The 18,519-nt window shown below is 43.7% G+C and overlaps 1 protein-coding gene across 2 annotated transcripts in view; it reads right to left on the reverse strand.

Moving 5' to 3' along the window:
• LOC147022326 (uncharacterized) overlaps positions 1-18,519 on the reverse strand; it is a 38,396-nt gene that overhangs the window by 14,295 nt on the left and 5,582 nt on the right. For both annotated transcript variants that reach the window (XM_085893098.1, XM_085893099.1), the window contains 2 exons: positions 15,952-16,054; positions 12,025-12,860 (listed from right to left, as the gene is read on the reverse strand). In XM_085893098.1, coding sequence (XP_085749224.1) covers positions 12,025-12,860; positions 15,952-16,054 — 939 coding nt within the window. The remainder of the gene's footprint in view (positions 1-12,024; positions 12,861-15,951; positions 16,055-18,519) is intronic.

Consider the following 18,519-nt stretch of genomic DNA (forward strand, 5'->3'; position numbering starts at 1 on the left):
TACCTACAATGTTTCAGCAGAACAGGTCCAGGTGAGGCAAACTGGGAATCTGTTATCACAGGCCCAAATACCGTTAGTGTGAAGGGTGGGCCTGGTGACTCGCTGCAAGATTACGAACGTCTGGCTCCATCTCAGTGAGGGAGGGACGCAGATCGCCCCTCTTGGTAATGTGAAGGCGGTTTTGATACTTGGTCAGCAGCACCATCACGGCGCTGAACCCTCTTTCAACGAGGTATGATGTGGGGAACGCCATCAGTTGCAGTTCTGCCTCTGTCCACATTGCGGGGTATTCGCCCCGCTCCAGAATCCAGAATTTGCCATATTCATGCTGCGAGAATCTTGCCTTCACCTCATCATCATTCCACAAGTTGATAATTTCATCCTGTAATTCGCGCTTCACATCTCAAATGTCACATTTGAATGGGTTGATCACCCATGCTTGCACCGACAGTTCTAGCATGTCTCTGAAACGCTGCTCCATATCTCCATGAATCTTCTCAAGGTGATTGCAATAAACGAGCAGCTCTTCATCAGAAACAGCAGTTTCTTTTGCCAACCGGGGAAAGTGGTACATATCTCTGTGGCCGAGGGTTTCCCTGTGCAGAGTCGCCTAGGTTATGAACGCGCCGATCACTTTCTTTGCATTAATCAGCGTCATATGGTCACCCTGGAGTTGTTTGTTGACATCATTCAGTAAACTGACTATATCCGCGAGGTAAACCACATGATGCTCAATCACATTCACTTTCTCCGATAACTCTGTATCAATTTCCAACAGAAACTCGACCACTATCGAGAAGAGGGCATGGAAACGGGTCAAACAAGTGCCTTTGGACAACCATCGAACTTCGGTATGCAATAAGAGCCTCTCGAATGGTTCATCATTCTCCTGGCAAAGCTGATGAAACAACCGATCATGCAGAGACGACACCTTGATTTTATTCACTGCTTTGATTACTATTTGGAGTGATGTATGAAGTCTGGTGCTGAGAGCTTTTGCTACAAAATGCTGGCAGTGCACGACACAGTGAATGGCGAACATGGACGCTACCTGGTTCTTCAGAAGCACAATAAAACCACGCTGGCGGCCAACCATCGCTGGTGCCCCGTCCGTCGCGCAAGTGAGAATGTTCTCCATCGGTATGTTCTTATCAGTAAAGTACTTCTCCAACATTTGGAAGATGGAAGAATCCTTCGTATCAGTCTGGAAAGAGCGGGCAAACAACAAATCTTCCACCATTTCCTGATCACGGATGAAGCGAATGTAGCAGAGTAACAGAGCTTCACTGTCACGCAAAGTGGACTCATCCAGCTGGATGGCGAAGTGCGTGCTTCTCAGCTCACAACACAGCTTATCTTCTTCATCTGATGACATTTCATCAATCTGCCTGGCCATGGAATCATAGCTGAGCGCAATCGACGAGAGAACTGGATATGGATCCTGGCCCACAACAGTTTTTATCACTTCCCCAACAGCCGGTTTGATCAACTGTTCGCCGGTTGAATACGGTTTTCCAGATCTGGCGATGAGCAATGACAGCTTATACGACGCTTCCAGTCCTTTATCCACGAGCTTTTGGCTGGCTTTGAACATCGTCGTTACCGTGGATCGCTTCTCAAATTGCTCTTTCAGCGATTGGAAATAGCTGACCTCTGCGTGAGCCTTATCACTGTGCTTTTTACTCAGGTGCACGCTCAGTCGAGATGGTTTCATTGCTTCATTGGACGGCGTGATACCACACAACAAACACATCGGTAACTGCGTGTTCGTCAGGGATGGAATGAATCCATACTTGATGTATTCAACAGAATACCGACGACACTTTTTCTTTGAGGCCGACATCTTGAAGCCGACCGGACGTGAAGCTTTTTTGAATAACGAAATCAATACGCCAAGATGTCGAAACACTAACACCAGTGATAAGGCCAAACAATAATTATATATTTCCAGTCTCTGGTCAGCGCGCACATCGATTTTCACCCTGCGCGTCAAAAAAATTTTTCTTCACATTTCCAACGGTAGCTACAACAGCGTGCGCCTAAAACACAATGCCGCGCCGCCTCAGTACTCGCGCCTCGCTGGGAATTGCGCTGCCGGATCATAACACATGTATATGGTATTCACACCATGTGTGTATTAAAAAAAACCACTGACTTGCATTGTTGGTAAACAAGTCTGTAATATGCTTGAAGAACTTAATGATTTTCAGAATAAATACATTTTAAAATGTGTTCATTATTTACAAAAAGGCCTACCTGGCCCATTGCCTGTCTTTAATTTCTCTCTGGACGGCGCCACGACAAACGAGGAGGACCGCAACGGGCATTGTATGGCCAATTTGCCGAATGGCGCCGGGTAACCTGTTCAGACTGCAGGAAGCCCAATGAGTGCTCCGAATCGCCGCTGCTCCTCTAAATCGCCAGTGCCCCCCAAATCATTGCCAGCGCCTCCCTACCACTCATGGAGTCTGGAGCGTCCCCCTGAAAGTTCCCAGCGGCCACTGGGGGGCGGGAGGGACCACTTTGAGAACCACTAATCTAATCTATCTCTCCCGGGCCTTCTAACCGCCTCAGGCTAATCTCACGGGAGGAAATTCAGGCACATACGTGACACAAACGATGAGGTGGCATGGCCTCACATGGCTCACCAGCAGAGTAGCCTGATGGGGAACGTGCCTTTCCCGAAGGTAACAATTTGGCACTTGAGGGGTCCTCTCAAAAGCAATTACCCAACTCTGTTATCTGCAGCAGCTGCAGACATCAAAATGGTAAGCATCGGGGGCATCCCGATCTCTCCTAACATCTTCAAAAACACTTTTTCTCATTTACCTTTAACGGCCCCCTCTACAGTGGTTCAATGTCATCAATTTACCTGTTGTTCCACATGTTGGTGCTCAAACAAGTTTTAGGTCTTGCCCACAAAAGTTATTTTCTGTGCTCCTTGGACAATCTCATGGCTGTGCGGTGTGGCTCTTTCTGCAGGCCTATGCTTAACTTTAAACGTGGCATTCTGCACCATTGAGGGTCACCCCCGCTCCCAAGCTACCCTGCTGTCTGCCGAATCCTGGGGAGGCCCTCTCTGGCCTCCCCCACAAGTGCATTCTCTGGCACGTGACGGCACGAGTCCTTTACTTGGACACGCAGGCCCACTCCACAAAACCCCCACCCCTCCGCACTCTCTGGTTCACTCGGGCACGGTGCTCCCCACATGGTACTCACTCTCTACTAAATAAATCCCACTCACTATGAGACAACTCCAACCCATCAATGACCTATGCTCCTTTGCAAAAATATAAATAAATAATAATTTACATCAACCAGCACCAACACCAGGATAGCATTCTGTTCCAAAACAGCCGAATCCCCACTATCTACCTAACGCCAACAAAAACACTGATTCCCTTCACGGGGTGGGGGGGTGTACTTCCTCCTGTTCATATCATTCACTCGATCCAAACTACATACTAATCAAAATTAGACTCTCACGCCTCATCACCTTCTCTTCACTCACGCCCCCCCCCTTTCATCCATAATCAAAAAAAAAAAAAAATCCCCCACGTCAATTTTAAACAAAGTCTCTAAAGTCTTTAATCTCCAATGTCGTTCCCATCAGCCTGCCTGATCACGGTCTCCTATCTAAATTTGCCATCCCCTTTGGCCCCATGAACTCCATATGGGGAACCCAGCCTCGACCCCCATGCCCAGTGTATGTACCGCAGAATCCCCGTTGGATACCTATGTGATCCACAGAGACCCCACGGCCGAAGTCGCCATGCTCATCACACTGCCATGAAACCTACATGGAATCCCCAGAACATCGCTCGCGGAGATCTCGCAACCACGGCTGCCAATCCCACTTGAGTTGCGCACTCCGCACCTGTCTTGTGTGTACCAGGTTTTGTGCAGACAGGTTGTGCATTTGTCTAATCTACCACTCCGTGCATGCTGTCTGCTTACAGCCTGCCGCATACTCTGCTCGGGGCTCCCACAGAGCCCTTCCCTGCAGTAATGGGTGCTCTCACTCTTCCGCCCAATTCTTGTGGGGGACACCATGCAAATTTACCTCACGACCCCCTCCCTTTCTGAAAGGCTCCTGGGTAATCTGTTCCCGACCCCAATTTGCATTCCTGCCCCATCCTTCTCTCCAAGGCTTTCTGGGGCCATGAAACGTGCTCAACTGATGGCATTTCTTTTTAACCATAGAACATATATATATATATATATATATATATATATATATATATATATATATATATATATATATATATATATATATATATATATATATATACAGTATATATATATCTCCACACACACAGTGCCTATAGAAAGTCTACACCCCTTTTCAAAATTTTCACCTTTTGTTGCCGTTTAGCCTGGAATTAAATTACATGACATCAGACTTTTTCCACCTTTATTTACACACCATAACCCACAACTTCCAAGTGAAAAACAAATTCTGCAAATTTCAGAAAATTAATTGACAATACAAAACTGGAATATCTTCGTTGGATAAGTGTTCACCCCCTGAGTTAATACTTGATGGAAGCACCTTTGAGAGTAATTACAGCTGTAAGTCTGTTGGGATAGGTCTCTACTAACTTTGCACACCTTGATTGGGTAATATTTGCCCATTCTTCTGTACAAAACTGTTCAAGCTCAGCCAAGTTGCATCAGGAGCGTTGATGGACAACAATCTTCAAAGTCATGCTACAGATTTTTGATTGGATTTAGGTCGTGGCTCTGACTGGTCCACTCAAGGACATTTATCTTTTTGTTCCTTAGCCACTCCAGTGTAGCTTTGGTTGTGTGCTTTGGGTCGTTGGTGAACTGCTTCGGGTTATGCTGAAAGGTGAACTTCCGTCTCAATGTCATCTTTCTTGTAGAGGGCAGTATGCTTTCTTCTCGGATTTTTTCTGTACTTTGCTGCATCCATTTTCCATTCTATCCTGACAAGTGTCCCAGTCCCTGCTGATGAGAAACATCCCCATAACATGATGCTGCCACCACTAGGCTTCACAGTAGGGATGTTGTTCTTTGGGTGATGTGCTGTGTTAGGTTTGCGCCAAACATAACGTTTTGCATTTGGGCCAAAAGTTCCATCTTGGTTTCGTCAGACCACAAAACTTTTTGCCGCATGGCTTCAGAATCTCCGAAGTGGTTTTTTTGCATACCTCAAAAGGGACTCAAGGTGGGCTTTTTGAGTAATGGCTTCCTTCATGCCACCCTACCATACAGGCCAGACTTGTGGAGTGCTTGGGATATTGTTGTCACATGCATACAGTGACAGTCTTTGCCATAAAGGCCTGTAGCTCTTTCAAAGTTGCCATTGGCGTCTTCATGGCCTGTCTGATCAGTCTCCCACTTGCTTGGTCATCCAGTTTGGAGGGACGGCCTGATCTAGGCAGGGTCTGGATGGTACCAAACACCTTCCACTTCTTAATGATTATTTTGACTGTGCTCCAAGGGATATTCAAGGCCTTTGAAATTTTTTTTATACACATTCGCTGATCTGTGCCTTTCCACGATTTTATCCCGAAGGTCTTTTGAAAGCTCCTTCGTGCTCATGGTTGAGTCTTTTCTGTGAAATGCACTACACAGCAGGGGAAACCTACAGTTACAGCTGATTTTATTCTGAAACTGGAAGGGCACTCGGTAGAGTGCGTATCTCCGCCCTGTAATGCCTGGTCCACGAGAACATATTTGGCCCAATACATTTTTGAAATATCGTGCTACATATCGTTTTTGAACCCCATCTCTCAATGGTGAAGAATCACTTAAAAAATTTGGATAGTAGGATCCAGATACGGATCTTCACCAAAATCGAATCAATTCCTGATGGTCACACACCCAACCTGTCCACCAAGTTTCATCCAAATCAGGCCACTACTTTTTGAGATATCATGCTATATATTAGTTTAGCCCTAAATCTCAATGGTGAAGAATCACTTAAAAACTTATCAGATCTGGATCTTCACTAAAATTGAATCAATTCTTCCTTGTCACACACACAACGTGTCCACCAAGTTTAATCCGCATCTATCGACAACTTTTTGAGATATCCTGTACACAGACAAACAGACAGAAAGGGGTGAAAACAACCTACTTCAGCTTCAGTTGTGGAGGTAATAATCAGAATCACGACAATTTAAACACAAGTGGAAGCCATTTCATTTGACGTGATTTTAAATGTGATTGGTTACACCTGAGCTAATTTACAATTGCAATTATAAGGAGGGAGGACACTTCTTCAACCAAGACATTCTAGTTTTGTATTTTTAATTGATTTTTTTTAATTTGATGAATTTGTTTTTGACTTGGAAGTTTGGGTTACGATGTGTAAATAAAGGTGGGAAAAGTCTGATTTAATGCAATTTAATTCTTGGCTATAATGAAACAAAAGGTGAAAAATTTGAAAGGGGGTGTAGACTTTCTTCTGGCACTGTATCTATGTGTATATATATATATATATATATATATATATATATATATATATATATATATATATATATATATATATATATATCTATTATAATACCAAGCTTGCACACTAAAAACTCGGCACCAGCCTAGTTGTACTGCTTTCCCGTGCATGTGCACGGATATCGCTAGTGTGTATATATATATATATATATATATATATATATATATATATATATATATATATATATATATATATATATATATATATATACTCCTCTAATTTGAGCAAAAAAAGCAAGTTCATTGTGCCTGACGAAGCCCGCTGTGAAGCTGCTGAAACGTCACCTGAGACAGGGTCTGCTCTTGCTTTTTTGCTCAAATTAGCAGAGTCAATCTCATTTTTCTTTTGGTTGGAAGCACCTTTTTCTTTCAAAAAAAAACAATATATATATATATATATATATATATATATATATATATATATATATATATATATATATATATATATATATATATATATATATATATATATATATATATATCAGAGAATGGAGATGCTGCTCATTTCTTGGAGTGGCACATGAAACTCGTGGTGGCCATCTTGGAGTGTGTAATCGCTACTGTGACGTCATCGATTGGGCAAGTTTTGCAGTGAAGATCCAGGGTGTTTTCCATCCAAAAAAAAAAAAATCCAATTTTACGATTATGGCATAAAATAATATAAACCCTAACTGTCATTGTGTACCACTCTTGACATCAGATGGGTAACCCATGAAGTATTTGTGTAGCATTTCACACGCTATCGTTCGTGAAATAGTTTCGCATGAATACTCCACTCGTGGCCCATCAGATATCAACAGAATGCTCCACAATGCTTGTTATATTCTCCATATATATTTTTTTTTACGGAAAGCCACCAAACTGCGAATTAAATAATAGATCCGAGCAGCTCTGACGGTGAATTTGAAAATAATTGGCCCAGTAATAAGGGAGGAAAGGCAAAAAAAGCTGAAATGTTAACAGACTGATGGACAATGCCACCCATTTTGGAATGGTTCTTTTAACGTTACAATATAACGTTAAGGATCCAGCGTTTGGGTTTATCACTCCGAAGCTCCTCGGACCTTTACCCAACCTTCGGTCCTGAGGCCGCCGGCCACAGATAACTCTGCTTGCCTTCTCTAAGCAATCGTGGCTTCCGATTAGAACCATTTCTCTCTCTTTTCTCTTTTGTAACTTTAAAAAATAACTTTATTTCATGAAGATCCTAAATTAGAACAGCAACAAGCTCATAAACAAAGCAAAATCACAGCAGCAGCCTTTTTTAGCTCACAGTACAAGTGTTGAAAAGTGAATAAATAAAGTATTAACAAATCTATTATAGAAGTCGAAGTTTGTGTCTGTCCGTGTGTCGGCGGCCGCTTTCAGTGCTGCTTTTGCTTTTCTCGCCTGGATTTGAATCCCGACCCAGCGATAAACTGTCATCCCAGTGTTTTACAGACTGGGTAAATCATCAACGGGGGTGCCGTCCCTCCGATGGACGTTAAATTGGGTGTCCCATCACCGACGTTAGGTGGTGGATATTAAAGATCCCACAGTGTCCTACATGAAGGATTGGAAAGCTATTGCTGGCACCCTGGGCAAATTACAAATCCCTGTCATAACCTCAGTCAAACGTCACGCCTGACCAGCCGGTTCATTAAAGACTTGAGCCACACTTCCCCTGGCCAACCACACAAGAATGTGGGACCTCAAACAAAGCATAACATGATCTTTCACTAGCCATGACTCTTCAATCATGTAACGATGAGGAAGTGAGGACGAGCCAACGGGGGGTTTCCCTAGGCTATTAAAAAAAAAAATTACGGGTGGAGCTCAGGCCCCTCAACGGACCCTAATCTCAGGCCCCTAATCACTACCGTACTCACTTGTGGAAGTTTAGACTGTGTTATTTTGCCCCGGTTCAGTAGCTTGTGCAGTTAATCGCAAAACATTCTGCCCCACTGCGACAGCGTGACTTCCTGGAAGGCGCAGTCATCATGCACATTCCAAGATGGCCGCCAGAAATTGTGTGCTCAATATCAGCATGTCCATTCTACTCCATATATTTTAAAGTTTTTAAAACTCGGGGTTTCCCATGAAACCCACAGGGAGCATAAAATCGCATCGCAACTATTTCTAGCTGGGAACTCTTGCACATGTATGTGGAACCCTCTGCTTATCCATCAGCTCACTCCGAGTCGGAGCCGTGCTTACTTATCCCCAGGAAAGTCACTCTCGTGCCACTGCTCCACAGTCCATCTCTTACGGTAGCTCCCCCATATATATTCCTCTGGAACAACTTGCCTTCTCTTCCAGGAAGAGAAAGCAAGTTGGTCGAGAGCAACTGCCTCACCACAGGATTCAGCGTACCATGGGTGGAAAGAAGGGTCGGATAATTGAAGACAAGATGGTGGTCAGTCCCATGGAGCCACAGAAGTCCTTTGCTGAAGTGCCATGGCTGGTGAGAGAGGCACCAATGCTCAGCCAATTTGCATGGTCATACTGTACTTGAAATCACCATGTATGAGGAAGAAAGAGTTGGGATGAGTGGTTAAACGTTTGTCCATGTTGTCTGAGAGGGAGATGTAGATGGAGTCGTCACTGTTTGGAGGACGGTACAACATATATTCAAAGAAGTGGTGGGAACAGAGGGGAAGACATAGCCAGAGGTACACCTGGGAGCTGGGAGGTGTAAGATCAGTCCAAGGGCAGTGAGAAAATGAGGTGTTGATGAAAAGTGCAACTCCACTGATGGGGCATGGTTCAGGCCTATCAGGTCGGAGGAGACAATAACCGGGGAGAGACACTACAAGGAATCAGGGACGTCCTGTGCAGGGTTGTGTCCGCCGATGGGTGCCAGCTGGTGCTAGTAAATGTCACATCACGATCTGTGTTTAGTCGGACCCCTTGGAGGTCAGCTCGCCAACCCGAATCATCAACTCGCCACCCTCAGGGTGTGTATTGAGAACCGTGGGCCAGGGATTAAAAAACAAAGGGCATCACCATTAGAAAAGGACAGGTCAATGTGGGAAAGGATCAGTGAGAGTGAAAATTAGCTGTTAACTCTTGTTTTTTGGTCCAGCTATATGCGAGAGTCATGAGCATCTGGACGCTTGTGGCAATCGGAAAAGGGCAAGAGGCTCAAGGCCAGCAGTTGCAGGAACAGACTAAAAGCCTTTTAATTTGTTTTGGGACAGACTAAGAGGGACTTGGTCCCCGGGATGCATTCAGCGGGGGCGGGTGCTGGGGTTAATGTGGACGTACTCAGGGGGAATGAATCCCCCCTCCCCCTCAGGAGATTGGGATACGCGAGGCAGCCAGGGAGCTGGCCTGGCAGGAATTGAAGGCAGTGCCCGACCACAGGTGTGGTATGCAGAGCCTGTTGGTGATGTTGTGGGGAATACCCACCCGAGCTGTAGTCTCAGGACAGTGGCATCGCCGGACACCAGAGTGTGTGGGGGGGGGATGGGGTAAGAACGCTGGGGCACTGAGGTGGTCCTTCCCAAGCACCTGCAATGGTGTGAGGTGAGGACCACTTGGGAGAAGTGTTGCAGGGTGACCATTTGGCTAATGCAGAATACAAGGGTACATCTTGATCGTTCACATCTTAGGAAATTTGGCACAAATAGTCTAAGCTGAGATAAGTACAGTGCCTTCAGAAAGTATTCACACCCCTTGACTTTTTCACATTTTGCTGTGTTACAGCCTGAATTTAAAATGGATTAAGTTAAAAAAAATTGTCACCAATCCATACAAATTACCCCAAAAAAACAAAGTGAAAAATGTTTTCAGAAATTTTTACAAATTAATTAAAAATGAAAAGTTGACATGTTTTGCGTCAATAAGTATTCAACCCCTTTGCTATGACACTCCAAATTGAGCTCAGGTGCATCCAATTTCCTTTGATCATCCTTCAGATGTCTCTTCAACTTGATTGGAGTCCACCTGTGGCCAACTCAAATGATTGGACACGATTTAGAAAGACACACACCTTTCTGTATACCTCGTAAGGTACCACAGTTGACAGAGCAGAAACTCTACCATGAAGTCCAACGAACTATCCGTTGAACAACGAGATGGAATTGTGAGCAGGCATCGATCTGGGGAAGGGTATAAAACAATTTCCAGTATGTTGAACGTTCCCAAGAGCACAGTGAACTCCATCATCCAGAAATGGAAAGAATATGGAACTACCCAAACTCTTCCTAGAGCTGGCTGTCCGACCAAACTGAGCAACTGGGCAAGAAGGACCTTGGTCAGGGAGGTGACCAATGACCCAATGACCACTCTGACAGAACTAGAGTTCATTGGCTGAGATGGGAAAACCTGCCAGAAGGACAACAATCTCTGCAGCACGTCACAAATTTAGGCTTCATGGGAGAATGGCCAGACAGAAGCCACTCCTGAGAAGAAGTCACATGACAGCATGCCTGGAGTTTGCAAAAAGGCATGTGAAAGACTCTGAGAGCATGAGGAAAAAGGTTCCATGGTGTGATGAGATGAAAATTTGAATTATTTGGCCTGAATGGAAAGCGCTACATCTATCAGAAACCGAGCACAGCTCATCACCCATGTAACACCACCCCTACCGTGAAGCACGGTGGTGGCAGCATGATGCTATGGAGATGCTTTTCAGCAGCAGGGACTGGAAGACTTGTAATGATAGAGGGAACAATGAATGGAGCCTAATACAGAGAAGTATTTGAGGAGAACCTGCTTCAGAGTGCAAACGACCTTCGACTGCGATGAAGATTTACATTCCAACAGGAGAATGACCCCAACCATACAGTCAAAGCAACACTGGAACGGCTTCAGAACAAGAACGTGAAAGTCGTTGAGTGGCCCAGGCAAAGCCGAGACTTGAATCCCATTGAGAATCTGTGGAAAGACTTGAAGATTGCTGTTCACTGATGCTCCCCATCCAACTTCACAAAGCTTGAGCAAATCTGCAAGGAAGAATGGGAGAAAATCCCCAAATCCAGATGTGTAAAGCCGATACAGACATACCCAAGAATACTTGAAGCTGTAATCGCTGCCAAAGGCGCTTCTACAGGGTATTTCCAGTATGTTGTTTTTTGGTCCACCAGACATCACCAGACTCAGGGGGATGAATACTTATTAATGTAAGAGATTTCAACTTTTCATTTTTAGTTAATTTGTAAATATTTCCAAAAACACGTTTTCACTTTATCATTATGGGGTATTTTGTGTGTTGATCGGTGACAAAAAATTATAATTTAATTCATTTTAAATTCAGGCTGTAACACAACAAAATGTGAAGAAGTCAAGGGGTGTGCATACTTTCTGAAGACACTGTGTTACCAGCAGGAATTGCCAGGCATCAGTTCTCAATTCATAAGTGGGCAAGGCAGTTGTGAGATATATTTACACATTCAGCAAAAACGGTAATCTAAATGATATGCACTTCAGTGTGGTCATCTAAGTTGTACACACAAGCATAAATGCCCAAGCAGTTGTTTTACGATAATTTTATTTAAAACATTAAAAATGGCACTGCAGTGAACTTAAAAAATAAATAAATAAATAAACAAAACTCACGTCTGATAGAGATGTGGTGACATCAATGTCAGGTATGTTTGGTTGTCTTCTGTATATCTCATTGCTCAAATACTCATCACCAGACACACAGGGCCCAGCATCACAAGACCACAATCCGTTTTCGATCTCCCCATTTCTTACAACCGCTCTTTCAAGCGTCCTTTCTTCAACCCAGTTTCCAGGCTCTGCCTCAGCCTTGGTTTGCACTCTCTCTCCATGCCTGGTGTGGTAGTAAATGCCCATAGTCTGTGCGCAGTCGGGTTCCCGTTTGACGAGTCCTACAGCCGCAAACCTTTGCTCAGTGTTCTCGGCACACCTCACTTGACCATCATGCTTCTCTCCGGAGCACTCATCTTGCAAATTCTCCTGTTCCTGCTTGATGGGGCTAAGATTTTGGGCAGTGAAGACTTGCCCTTCATTACCATCACACATGTCTGGTTCACCGACTTCATTCTCTGTGTGTTGAACAAAATGCAAGTTTGACTTTTCTGCGGCAAAAAAGTCTGCTGCAAAAGCAGAACGTTCTTGTTCGTCTTCCTTCTCTTTTCTATTTTGGAACAAGGCCTCTGGCTTATTGGCTGCAGACCCATTCTGATGCTGTCCACCTTCATCATGTGGGATCGTGCTGGGATGATGATGCACACGCTTCCTCTTAGGACCGCATGGCCTTCCTGTGGTTGTGTTCTGTTGCAACTGGCCAGAGTCTTGCTCATGGCAATCTTCTAGCCAAGAGTGATCAGCATTGGAAGGACAGGCTTCCCAAGATTCCGGCGTGTTCAGTAAATTCTCAGTCTGTCCCACCAAGCGCTCGACCCGCTCTGCAAGCCGTTCTAATCCTTTCAAACAAAGTGCAATAAGGGAAGAGGTGATCATGCATTTTCAGCTTTGAAGAAAACAAATTCACAAAATCATTACATTGTGTTCACTTCATAACGTTGAAAAGTCAAACGTTCATTAATAACCAAAATGTAATTCAAGAGCAGACAGCTCAGAGGCATGCACATTACCACTCTGAGCTATCCCGCCTATCTTCAGCTGACAACCGGCCTTCCACATATGTCTCACATCCAAATACTAACTGTGTTCAACTCTGCTTAGCTTCCAAGATCTGCAACAGTCAAACCAATCAGTATATTTGATAGATACAATGAGAATATCTCCCAGCACACTCGGATCAAGATATAGTGTAAGATCAATGTAATGCTGTAATCAGGTCTATGATTATGACAGACAGAAATACACAATTATTCTCAAAATGGCTCCACACTAATGAAGGAAAGGCATACCTATGACTTGTAATTCAGATCACCTTACTGCTTTGGAAAACATGGGGACAGCAATTGTGGACCGTACTGTTGAACAGACCATTGGAACTGCCGAAGCAGTTTTTCCTTGGCTGTTTGGCACAATCTGGACGGGTCGCGACTCCGACCATTTCTTGGAGCACAGCTGTGCCACTGATGCTGTGCCCCTTTTACCAGTACACCGATACTCACTTCGCCGACCTCAAGAGGATGACAGGTTGAGTCAACCTCACCTTGTGTTAATTCAGCATCCAATGGGGTTCGAACTCAGGACCCTAGGATCCCAAGTCAGCCACCCTAACTATGAAGCCAACACCAGGTTTGGGGACAGGAAAACTGTACTGTAAATGGTGAGACTTGTACTACCCTTTTTCACCTGTAGTGGTGCTATGCGATACACATTTACATTGAGAATTCCCCCCACCCCCCCCTCCCAAGACCACCGGCAAAGATAAAAACACCCTATACACTATTTGGGGCATGCTCATCCTATGCAGCAAGTCCGGATGTAATCGGCCCAGAACTGGAGGAGTCGTCGTGCACCAAACACACACCGGCCGGTCTGTGAATTATCATAAGGATAAGGATTCTCCTGCAATTTTATTTAATTTTTCCATCTGAAAAGTCACCTCATCAATCACATTGAACGCAATGCCATCAAAATAATGTTTACACTTCGATCCCTCGTAACATTGCACGTCAAAAATTTCACAAGGTAAAAAGATTACCCACTGTCAAAGAGATATATGTAAAACAAAGATGTAAAAAAAATAAGAAAAGGTAAATACTAACTTGGAAGCAGTATTTAATGAGCAGTCTGCTTGTCCTCAGACAATGAAGAGCTCCCTATCCAAATTAACTGTACGTAGTCTATTAAGACAGTTATAAATATTTATATTATTTCAAATACAACTACATTTTCAAGCAATGGGTGAAATGCCAACATGTAGAGCACTTGTTTTTCACGAGCTGATAAACTGGCAGATCAGAAGCAAATTAAATAGCATGACAGGAAATTTAAGTTTTAGAAAATGTAAGTACAGGTACGAGTATTATCTTACAAGGGTATCAATTATTTTTAAAAAATAATTGTTGTGTCATTTTATAATATCCTCCTAACTTCACTCCTGTAAATTAAATCCGAAAATAATGGAGTGACATTAGATACTGCTCTAGAAAAAGCTGAACATCTTTCTCAACTGAAAAGGCAAAAGTGCCAATCCTAATCTCTTCCCGTATCCACCTTCACCCTCCCCCTCTCCAATCATAAGACTGCTCTCTGCGGCATGTGGACCTCTCCCCCACGAAGGTTGAGGAGTTCCTAGTCAATCTTGATACCTCCTCGATAAATGGATCTTCTAATGGTATTCAGAGGCCCCTCCTTGAATGGTTAAATCAGAAATTATCTGTGAGTGGAAACAACAGATTTATCTTGAGAGCATTGTCACATGATCTCCTCCTTAAGGATGGTTTCCCACAAGGCAGTCTTTTAGGAACAACCTTATTCTTGGTCTACATCAATGACCTCTCCACCTCCCTGGAAAATCCTCTGTACCTTTTGCAAAACAGTATCCCACAGTTGTGAGGCTGAGGGGAAGGCTGCTCTGGCATCTATCTCTGCAAATGTGGAAGCAAAATAAGTTGCTGGTCAATTACCTGGAACTTGTCTTTCAACGCAGGAAAATGCTGTGTTCTTACTCTGTCTTTCCTCCAGAATTGATTGGCTTTTGAACCACCCTCCCAAGTTTATTTGTTGTGGCCAATCACTGGAAGAGATGGCACCTTTGGAACTCCAAGGCCTCACTATCTGTCACAACCTGTCTTGGACAGACCACATCTCTAAACTGGCCGACGCGTCGGTAATATTCTTCACAGACCAAGTCTATTTTGAGTCACTCAAGGCTCAATATAGTGTATAATGCTCCTCAAGAGAAGCATCGAGGAGTATGGGACCCCGCTCTGGGGTGGTGAAACTGCCTGCCATCTCGTTCCCATGAAGGACATCAAGTCCAAGGCTCTTCTTGTTACTGGCATATCGCATCAGAAAGCCAAGTTACAAGGTCTGATTCTTGCGTACCTTGCACAAGTACTTCGACACAGTACAGTACATAATGCAGACGACTATGTAAAAACCGCCCAACCTTGGCAGTAATGTTAGTCTCACGTGGAAAGTCCAACACTTGCTTTTTTTGGCATTTTTGCAGTCTTTTTGAAAACTTATCGTTCACTCTACAATGACACGACTGCACAATATACGATGGACTCTATTGAATCGCAGAATGAGCCACAATCCTTTTGCCTCGACGCTATTTCAGAAAATGCTTTCCTGCCAGTTGCTGGGCAGGCACGGTGGGGGATGTGAATGACAGGAAGTGAGTTGGCTTCGTGCAAATGCCACGTTAGAGTGCAAATACAACCCCCCCAAAAACGTTGAAAACAAAATTTTCATTCTCAAATAATTTCACACAATTTTCACAGAATGACGCACAGGTTTTGTGAACAAAATATTCCATTTGCGTCAGGGCTTGTTGGCTTGGGTATCGATACGTCGCAGGAAAATTCAGCGTTAACACGCGCTTGCTTCACTGCAATTAAAATACAAAACGCTTTGCACATCCCTTACCTGTTAAACAACGGAGATTATTTTTCAGTTGCCTGTTTTCAGACCGTAGATCAAAAATTATACAAATGAGTTCTTCCTTGGATTTGTTTTGCAGTGAACCATCCTGCAATGCAAAACACAGTGCGTTAGCAAAGATGAAACGATGTGCTGGTACAACACAGCATACAGTATAATAACAGTTTGTGAGAGAGAGAGAGAGAGAGAGAGAGAGAGAGAGAGAGAGAGAGAGAGAGAGAGAGAGAGAGAGAGAGAGAGAGAGAGAGAGAGAGAGAGAGAGAGAGAGAGAGAGAGAGAGAGAGATGCGAGCAGCATTGCATTTCCATCGGCAGCATTTTAATACCGATACCAGGTTGCCTTGAGGGCTTTCAAGTTGTTTAACCACAAATAGTGGTCTGGTACCACCTACTGGCCACAGCATCAAAGGATGAAAGGATGGTGCAGACATAGTGCACTTACCTTTGAGCCGTCCAGTTTGGGTTCGATTCTTGTCCTGAAATATAAACTGTTGGATTGGTTCCTCGCAGGCAGGGCCTTGCATCATAAATTACGTCGGATGTACGTTAAGCCGGGTGTCCCGTATGGCTGTATTCATTAATTTTTTTTAAATACAAGCTTGAAGCTTATGGAAGAGCAAGATGAATGTTAAAGATTGTTAAGTCGTTCCTTGGTGGACGTCAAAGAGTTCATGTTGTCTTTTATGAAGAGTTGGCGAGTTGTGGCCAACACTGAACAAATTACAGATTCCTGCCGCCTTCGTTTTAATGTTAGTCTTGGGATAGCTGGTTCTCGTAAAAGTGAAAGGCCGGCAAAATAACTTTCCCCAGCCAACCCAATGAGAAGGTGGGAATAATTTGGTTGTTAAAGTGGTGGCAGTAGTAGCAGTAGTCGTAGCAGTAGTAAATCACATGTTGGCCAGACTGATATTACAGACAGGCCAGCCTCTTCCTGAAGGTCATGACTGATCCAGCTGGGTTTTTTTTTTTCAAACTCACAATCTGATAGCAAAATGGTAGTTGAACATCAAAACTTGGACCATTGTCAGGAAAGGTTTTTTTTTTCCATTTCTCACGACCTTGCTCTTAACAAATGGACATGCTAGATGTTAATTGATCAATGATGCATTGCTTACACAATACTAATGATAAGAGAAGGAAGCATGATACATGAAAAATAATTTCAAAATCATCATATAAGAAATATTGAGTTTTGTCGTTTTGAATCAGAATATTTACAAACCCAGATGGAAGATACCATACATTCATACATACAGTAAATGTCAGACGGACGGACAGTAAACTTTGACTGCAATCAAGTCAACTGCACATCGAAGAGCAAAAACACAATCATATATTAAACTAGAAGGGGACTCGGTAGAGCGCATACCTCCGCCACGCAATGCCTGATCCACAAGAACATATCGGGCCCAATACATTTTTGAAATGTCATGCTGCACAGTACGAGATCGTTTTTGGTCCTATCTCTCAATGGTGAAGAATCACTTTAGAAATTAAATAATTCTCATATCCAGATCTGGATCTTCACCAAAATTGAATCAATTCTTCCTTGTCACAAACCTCGCATGTCCACAAAGTTTCATCTCAATCCGTCTACAACTTTTTGAGATGTCGTGCTATATATCATTTTTGGTCCGATCTCTCAATGGTGAAGAATCGCTTCAAAAAACGATATTATCCGGATCAGGATCTGGATCAAAAATCCTACTATTAATTTGCAATTGGCTTTGACACCGATGCAAATATTTATTACGGATTACACCGGGTATCAAAAAGCCACACACAGTATATCGAACAAACAGTTTCAAATGGAGTACCTCACCACCATTAGAGCATTTAGATTGCATCAGATGTGGCAATAATAACGAATTGTCGCTTCCTGGTTGCTGGCTCGATGACAGAAGATGCCATTTGGATTTTGCCACCTTCATCCCGACCCAGTTTAGAATCCCGTGGGGCACGGGAAACTTGCTAATCAAATTGTCTCTGGCACACATTCAACCTGAACACCAAGTTTCGTCTGAATCCGTCCATAGCTTTTTGAGATATCTGGCTCACAGATACAGACAAAGAGAGACAGACAAACGGATGTAAAAACGTAACCTCAGTCCCCCTTCGGTGGTGGAGATGATAATGGATTAAATCCCACGGTGGTTAGCATGCCTCAATCAACGTCCTGTTGATTTCATCCATTGAATTGTTGATGGCTTCGGTTTCTAAAAAATTCCTTTACAGGAGCCAAGCTCAAGAAAAAGCAAGGTATATCTGACGGTGCGTCAAACATCAAGGGAATTCATGAAGAGGAAAGGGAGGGGGGGAGGAAGTAATTAAGATGGTTGGGTTAAGAAAAGATTAATGGGGGTAATAAAGATCATGGGACTGAAATGGGGATGAAAAGAGGGAGTGGGGCACTGCTTGTTTGAAGGCCTGGAGGGAAGAGTGAAACAGATCATCCTCTGGGGTGTGGTTCTCGAGAACAGAGGAGCGAGGAATAAAAGTCGAGGCGTGCAGTCAGCCTGGATTTTGGAGGTTTCACCACTAGGGGGATCCTGAA

The sequence above is a fragment of the Eptatretus burgeri genome, chromosome 8 (assembly GCF_056783735.1).
Source record: "Eptatretus burgeri isolate ZD-2024b chromosome 8, Ebu_testis_v1, whole genome shotgun sequence".
Taxonomy (NCBI): domain Eukaryota; kingdom Metazoa; phylum Chordata; class Myxini; order Myxiniformes; family Myxinidae; genus Eptatretus; species Eptatretus burgeri.